General features: G+C 38.2%; 1 protein-coding gene across 1 annotated transcript; it reads right to left on the reverse strand.

Annotated features, from left to right (window-relative positions):
* Positions 1 to 2,806: 2,806 nt before the first annotated feature.
* Positions 2,807 to 3,125, reverse strand: LOC128589844 (40S ribosomal protein S28-like). The gene has a single exon (XM_053596645.1). The coding sequence runs from the start codon at positions 3,104 to 3,106 to the stop codon at positions 2,897 to 2,899; it is 210 nt and encodes a 69-aa protein (XP_053452620.1). The 5' UTR covers positions 3,107 to 3,125; the 3' UTR covers positions 2,807 to 2,896.
* Positions 3,126 to 7,994: the final 4,869 nt, after the last annotated feature.

Genomic DNA, 7,994 nt, shown 5'->3' on the forward strand with positions numbered 1-7,994 from the left:
GGCCATTCTCACTGGGGTTAGATGATATCTCAGGGTTGTTTTGATTTGCATTTCTCTAACATATAGAGATGATGAACATTTTTTCATGTGTTTGTTAGCCATTCATCTGTCATCTTTAGAGAAAGTTCCATTCATGTCTCTTGCCCATTGATATATGGGATTGTTGGCTTTTTTCATGTGGATTAATTTGAGTTCTCTATAGATCCTGGTTATCAAGCTTTTGTCTGATTGAAAATATGCAAATATCCTTTCCCATTGTGTAGGTTGTCTCTTTGCTTTGGTTATTGTCTCCTTAGCTGTACAGAAGCTTTTCAGTTTAATGAAGTCCCATTTGTTTATTTTTGTTGTTGTTGCAATTGCCATGGCAGTCTTCTTCAGGAAGTCTTTCCCCAGGCCAATATATTCCAGTGTTTTTCCTATGCTTTCTTGGAGGATTTTTATTGTTTCACGCCTTAAATTTAAGTCCTTTATCCATCTTGAATCAATTTTTGTGAGTGGGGAAAGGTGTGGGTCCAGTTTCAGTCTTTTCCATGTAGACATCCAGTTCTCCCAACACCATTTATTGAATAGGGAGTCTTTCCCCAAGGTATGTTCTTGTTTGGTTTATCAAAGATTAGGTGGTTGTAAAATGTTCGTTTCATTTGGTTTTCAATTCGATTCCAAGTGTCTATGTCTCTGTTTTTGTGCCAGTACCATGCTGTCTTGAGCACTATGGCTTTGTAGTACAGACTAAAATCCGGTATGCTGATGCCCCCAGCTTTATTTTTGTTACAGAGAACTGCCTTAGCTATACGGGTTTTTTTCCGGTTCCATACAAAACGCAGAATCATTTTTTCCAAATCTTGAAAGTACGATGTTGGTATTTTGATAGGAATGGCATTGAATAGGTAGATTGCTTTGGGAAGTATAGACATTTTAACAATGTTGATTCTTCCCATCCATGAGCATGGTATGTTCTTCCATTTGTTAGTATCCTCTGCTATTTCCTTTCTGAGGATTTCATAGTTTTCTTTATAGAGGTCCTTCGCCTCCTTCGTTAGGTATATTCCTAGGTATTTCATTTTCTTTGAAACTATGGTGAAGGGAGTTGTGTCCTTAATTAGCTTCTCATCTTGACTGTTATCGGTGTATACAAAGGCTACTGACTTGTGGACATTGATTTTATATCCTGAAACATTACTGTATTTTTTGATGACTTCTAGGAGTCTTGTGGTTGAGTCTTTGGGGTTCTCTAAGTATAAGATCATGTCGTCAGCAAAGAGGGAGAGTTTGACCTCCTCTGCTGCCATTTGGATTCCCTTTATTTCCTTGTCTTGCCGAATTGTATTGGCTAGAACTTCCAGCACTATGTTGAATAGTAAAGGTGACAGAGGACAACCTTGTCTGGTTCCAGTTCTAAGAGGAAAAGCTTTCAGTTTTACTCCATTCAGTAAAATATTGGCTGTGGGTTTGTCATAGATAGCTTCAATCAGTTTTAGAAATGTGCCACCTATGCCTATACTCTTCAGTGTTCTAATTAGAAAAGGATGCTGGATTTTATCAAATGCTTTTTCTGCATCTATTGAGAGGATCATGTGATCTTTATTTTTGCCTCTGTTAATATGGTGGATAACGTTTATAGACTTGCGTATGTTAAACCAGCCTTGCATCCCTGGGATGAAGCCTACTTGATCATGATGAATGACTTTTTTGATGATAAGCTGTAATCTATTGGCTAGGATTTTGTTGAGAATTTTTGTGTCTATATTCATGAGGAGATTGTCTGAAATTCTCCTTTTTGTTTGGGTCTTTTCCTGGTTTTGGTATTAGGTTGATGTTTGCTTCATAGAATGTGTGGGGAAGAGTCCTTCTTCCTCAATTTTTTGGAATAATTTCTGCAGTACAGGAATAAGCTCTTCCTTGAAGGTTTGACAGAATTCTAGAGTGAAGCCATCTGGACCAGGGCATTTTTTGGTTGGAAGCTTTTTTATTGTTTCTTTGATCTCAGTGCTTGAAATTGGTCTGTTCAGGAGCTCTATTTCTTCCTGGCTGAGTCTAGGGAGAGGGTGTGATTCCAAATATTGATCCATTTCCTTCACATTGTCAAATTTCTGAGCATAGAGTTTCTGGTAGTATTCAGAGATGATCTCTTGTATCTCTGTGGGATCAGTTGTTATTTCCCCTTTATCATTTCTGATAGAGGTTACTAGAGATTTTACTTTTCTATTCCTCATTAGTCTGGCCAATGGTTTATCTATTTTATTTATTTTTTCAAAAAACCAACTCCTTGTTTCATTAATTTTCTGAATGATTCTTTTGTTTTCGATTTCATTGATCTCTGATTTGATTTTGGATATTTCTTTTATTCTACTGAGTTTAGGCTTAGATTGTTCTTCTTTTTCCAATTCCATAAGATCTCTTGTGAGATTGTTGATGCGCTGTCTTTCTGTTTTTCGAATGTAGGCATCTAAAGCGATGAATTTTCCTCTCAAAACTGCTTTTGCAGTATCCCACAGGTTTTGGTAGCTTGTGTCTTCATTGTTGTTATGCTCAAGGAAGTTAATGATTTCCTGTTTTATTTCTTCCTTCACCCATCTGTTATTCAACAGAAGATTGTTTAATTTCCATGCCTTTGGGTGGGGTCGAGCATTTTTGTTAGAGTTGAGTTCCACCTTTAGTGCCTTATGATCTGAGATGATACAAGGTAAAATTTCAATTCTTTTGATTCTGTTGATATTTGTTTTGTGTCCCAGGATATGATCAATTTTGGAGAATGTTCCATGGGGTGATGAGAAGAATGTATATTCTTTTTTTTTTTTTTTTTACAAACAATACGAAGGCTTTATTTAACACTTGCAGATCATCCTTGTTAAGCCAAGTGGTCGCAACTGTAACGTCCAGGACACAGCAGCCAAGTTCAGCGTAGCCTCCGAGCTTCTCTCTCCGACTCTAACAGGGTGAGCACGTCACCCTCGCGTACGGGGCCTTTTACATTGCGAATGATGGAGCGGCTTGTGTCGTCCATAAATTCCACGCGCACCTGCGTGCACTGTCCCTGAGAGCCGGTCCTGCCCAGCACCTTGGTAACCCAGGCCAGCTTTATTGGCTGCACGCGGCTGGTGTCCATGATGGCTGCAAAGCGGAAAGGCGGTTGTTGGGCCGGCTGAGCAGAATGTATATTCTTTATCTTTGGGGTGGAGTGTTCTATATGCATCTATCAAGCACAGTTGTTCTAGGGTCTCATTTAAATCTCTTATATCTTTGTTTAATTTCTGCTTAAAGGATCTGTCCAGCTCTGTAAGAGAAGTGTTAAAGTCCCCTGTTATTATGGTATTATCAGATATCATATTGCTCAGACTGAGTAAGGTCTCTTTCTTTTTTTTTTTTTTTTTTTTTTCCCATTTTTTTTTTTTATTGTTGGGGATTCATTGAGGGTACAATAAGCCAGTTACACTGATTACAATTGTTAGGTAAAGTCCCTCTTGCAATCATGTCTTGCCCCCATAAAGTGTGACACACACTAAGGCCCCACCCCCCTCCCTCCATCCCTCTTTCTGCTTCCCCCCCATGACCTTAATTGTCATTAATTGTCCTCATATCAAGATTGAGTACATAGGATTCATGCTTCTCCATTCTTGTGATGCTTTACTAAGAATAATGTCTTCCACTTCCATCCAGGTTAATACGAAGGATGTAAAGTCTCCATTTTTTTTAATGGCTGAATAGTATTCCATGGTATACATATACCACAGCTTGTTAATCCATTCCTGGGTTGGTGGGCATTTAGGCTGTTTCCACATTTTGGCGATTGTAAATTGAGCTGCAATAAACAGTCTAGTACAAGTGTCCTTATGATAAAAGGATTTCTTTCCTTCTGGGTAGATGCCCAGTAATGGGATTGCAGGATCGAATGGGAGGTCTAGGTTGAGTGCTTTGAGGTTTCTCCATACTTCCTTCCAGAAAGGTTGTACTAGTTTGCAGTCCCACCAGCAATGTAAAAGTGTTCCCTTCTCTCCACATCCACGCCAGCATCTGCAGTTTTGAGATTTTGTGATATGGGCCATTCTCACTGGGGTTAGATGATATCTCAGGGATGTTTTGATTTGCATTTCTCTAATATATAGAGATGATGAACATTTTTTCATGTGTTTGTTAGCCATTCGTCTGTCGTCTTTAGAGAAAGTTCTATTCATGTCTCTTCCCCATTGATATAAGGGATTGTTGGCTTTTTTCATGTGGATTAATTTGAGTTCTCTATAGATCCTGGTTATCAAGCTTTTGTCTGATTGAAAATATGCAAATATCCTTTCCCATTGTGTGGGTTGTCTCTTTGCTTTGGTTATTGTCTCCTTAGCTGTACAGAAGCTTTTCAGTTTAATGAAGTCCCATTTGTTTATTTTTGTTGTTGTTGCAATTGCCATGGCAGTCCTCTTCATGAAGTCTTCCCCCAGGCCAATATCTTCCAGTGTTTTGCCTATGCTTTCTTTGAGGATTTTTATTGTTTCGTGCCTTAAATTTAAGTCCTTTATCCATCTTGAATCAATTTTTGTGAGTGGGGAAAGGTGTGGGTCCAGTTTCAGTCTTTTACATGTAGACATCCAGTTCTCCCAACACCATTTATTGAATAGGGAGTCTTTCCCCCAAGGTAAGTTCTTCTTTGGTTTATCAAAGATTAGGTGGTTGTAAGATGTTAGTTTCATTTCTTGGTGTTCAATTCGATTCCAAGTGTCTATGTCTCTGTTTTTGTGCCAGTACCATGCTGTCTTGACCACTATGGCTTTGTAGTACAGACTAAAATCTGGTATGCTGATGCCCCCAGCTTTATTTTTGTTACTAAGAACTGCCTTAGCTATACGGGGTTTTTTCTGGTTCCATACAAAACGCAGAATCATTTTTTCCAAATCTTGAAAGTACGATGTAGGTACTTTGATAGGAATGGCATTGCATAGGTAGATTGCTTTGGGAAGTATAGACATTTTAACAATGTTGATTCTTCCCATCCATGAGCATGGTATGTTCTTCCATTTGTTAATATCCTCTGCTATTTCCTTTCTGAGGAGTTCATAGTTTTCTTTATAGAGGTCCTTCACCTCCTTCGTTAGGTATATTCCTAGGTATTTCATTTTCTTTGAAACTATGGTGAAGGGAGTTGTGTCCTTAATTAGCTTCTCATCTTGACTGTTATTGGTGTACAAAAAGGCTACTGACTTGTGGACATTGATTTTATATCCTGAAACATTACTGTATTTTTTGATGACTTCTAGGAGTCTTGTGGTTGAGTCTTTGGAGTTCTCTAAGTATAAGATCATGTCGTCAGCAAAGAGGGAGAGTTTGACCTCCTCTGCTCCCATTTGGATTCCCTTTATTTCCTTGTCTTGCCTCATTGTATTGGCTAGAACTTCCAGCACTATGTTGAATAGTAAAGGTGACAGAGGACAACCTTGTCTGGTTCCAGTTCTAAGAGGAAAAGCTTTCAGTTTAACTCCATTCAGTAAAATATTGGCTGTGGGTTTGTCATAGATAGCTTCAATCAGTTTTAGAAATGTGCCACCTATGCCTATACTCTTCAGTGTTCTAATTAGAAAAGGATGCTGGATTTTATCAAATGCTTTTTCTGCATCTATTGAGAGGATCATGTGATCTTTATTTTTGCCTCTGTTGATATGGTGGATAACGTTTATGGACTTGCGTATGTTAAACCAGCCTTGCATCCCTGGGATGAAGCCTACTTGATCATGATAAATGACTTTTTTGATGATAAGCTGTAATCTAGTGGCTAGGATTTTGTTGAGAATTTTTCCATCTATATTCATGAGTGAGATTGGTCTGAAATTCTCCTTTTTGTTCGGGTCTTTTCCTGGTTTTGGTATCAGGGTGATGTTTGCTTCATAGAATGTGTTGGGGAAGATTCCTTCTTCCTCAATTTTTTGGAATAATTTCTGCAGTACAGGAATAATCTCTTCCTTGAAGGTTTGATAGAATTCTGCAGTGAAGCCATCTGGACCAGGGCATTTTTTAGTTGGAAGCTTTTTTATTGTTTCTTTGATCTCAGTGCTTGAAATTGGTCTGTTCAGGAGCTCTATTTCTTCCTGGCTAAGTCTAGGGAGAGGGTGTGATTCCAAATATTGATCCATTTCCTTCACATTGTCAAATTTCTGGGCATAGAGTTTCTGGTAGTATTCAGAGATGATCTCTTGTATCTCTGTGGGATCAGTTGTTATTTCCCCTTTATCGTTTCTGATTGAGGTTACTAGAGATTTTACTTTTCTATTTCTAGTAAGTCTGGCCAATGGTTTATCTATTTTATTTATTTTTTCAAAAAACCAACTCCTTGTTTCATTAATTTTCTGAATGATTCTTTTGTTTTCAATTTCATTGATCTCTGATTTGATTTTGGATATTTCTTTTCTTCTACTGAGTTTAGGCTTAGATTGTTCTTCTTTTTCCAATTCCATAAGATCTCTTGTGAGACTGTTGATGTGCTCTCTTTCTGTTTTTCGAATGTAGGCATCTAAAGCGATGAATTTTCCTCTCAAAACTGCTTTTGCAGTATCCCACAGGTTTTGGTAGCTTGTGTCTTCATTGTTGTTATGCTCGAGGAAGTTAATGATTTCCTGTTTTATTTCTTCCTTCACCCATCTGTTATTCAACAGAAGATTGTTTAATTTCCATGCCTTTGGGTGGGGTCGAGCATTTTTGTTAGAGTTGAGTTCCACCTTTAGTGCCTTATGGTCTGAAAAGATACAAGGTAAAATTTCAATTCTTTTGATTCTGTTGATATTTGTTTTGTGTCCCAGGATATGATCAATTTTGGAGAATGTTCCATGGGGTGATGAGAAGAATGTATATTCTTTATCTTTGGGATGGAGTGTTCTATATGCGTCTATCAAGCATAGTTGTTCTAGGGTCTCATTTAAATCTCTTATATCTTTGTTTAATTTCTGTTTAGAGGATCTGTCCAACTCTGTAAGAGGTGTGTTAAAGTCCCCTGTTATGATGGTATTATCAGATATCATATTGCTCAGACTGAGTAAGGTCTGCTTCAAGAATCTGGGAGCATTTAAATTGGGTGCATAAATATTTAGAATTGAAATGTCTTCTTGTATTTTTCCCTTGACCAATATAAAGTGACCATCTTTGTCTTTTTTGACTTTAGTTGCTTTAAATCCACATGTATCTGAAAATAAGATTGCAACTCCTCTTTTCTTCTGAATTCCATTTGCCTGAAAAATTGTCTTCCATCCCTTGACTCGGAGCTTTAATTTGTCTTTTGAAGCCAGGTGTGTTTCTTGCAGACAGCAAATGGATGGCTTGTGTTTTTTAATCCAGTCAGCCAATCTATGTCTCTTCAGTGGGGAATTCAAGCCATTAACATTTATTGAGATAATTGATAAGTGTGGTAGTATTCTATTCGTCTTATTTGGTGAGAGTCCATTGCTTAGTTTTATCTTTTGCATCAGTGTGGAGGTTAGGCTCTGTCCTTTGATTTCTGAGTTCTTACTTTGCTGCTGATCCATTGTGGTGGTCAGTGTGCAGAACAGGTTGAAGTATTTCCCGTAGAGCTGGTCTTGTTGTGGCGAATTTCCTCAATGTTTGTATATCCATAAATGATTTGATTTCTCCATCAATTTTGAAGCTTAGCTTAGCAGGGTACAGAATTCTGGGCTGAAAATTGTTCTGTTTAAGTAGATTAAAGGTAGATGACCATTGTCTTCTTGCTTGGAAAGTTTCATTAGAGAAGTCTGCGGTCACTCTGATGGATTTGCCCCTGTAGGTCAACTGGCGCTTACTCCTGGCAGCTTGCAGAATCTTTTCTTTTGTCTTGACTTTGGACAGGTTCATCACAATGTGTCTTGGAGAAGCTCGGTTAGAGTTGAGGCGACCTGGGGTCCGATATCCCTCTGAAAGCAGTGTGTCAGAATCTTTGGTGATGTTTGGGAAATTTTCTTTTATAATATTCTCTAGTATGGCTTCCATTCCTCTGGGGCATTCTTCTTCCCCTTCTGGAATTCCTA

The sequence above is a fragment of the Nycticebus coucang genome, chromosome 1 (assembly GCF_027406575.1).
Source record: "Nycticebus coucang isolate mNycCou1 chromosome 1, mNycCou1.pri, whole genome shotgun sequence".
Taxonomy (NCBI): domain Eukaryota; kingdom Metazoa; phylum Chordata; class Mammalia; order Primates; family Lorisidae; genus Nycticebus; species Nycticebus coucang.

Bases quoted from the DNA above. Each gene is read 5' to 3' on its own strand.
- LOC128589844 (XM_053596645.1), bottom strand. From the start codon at position 3,106: ATGGACACCAGCCGCGTGCAGCCAATAAAGCTGGCCTGGGTTACCAAG.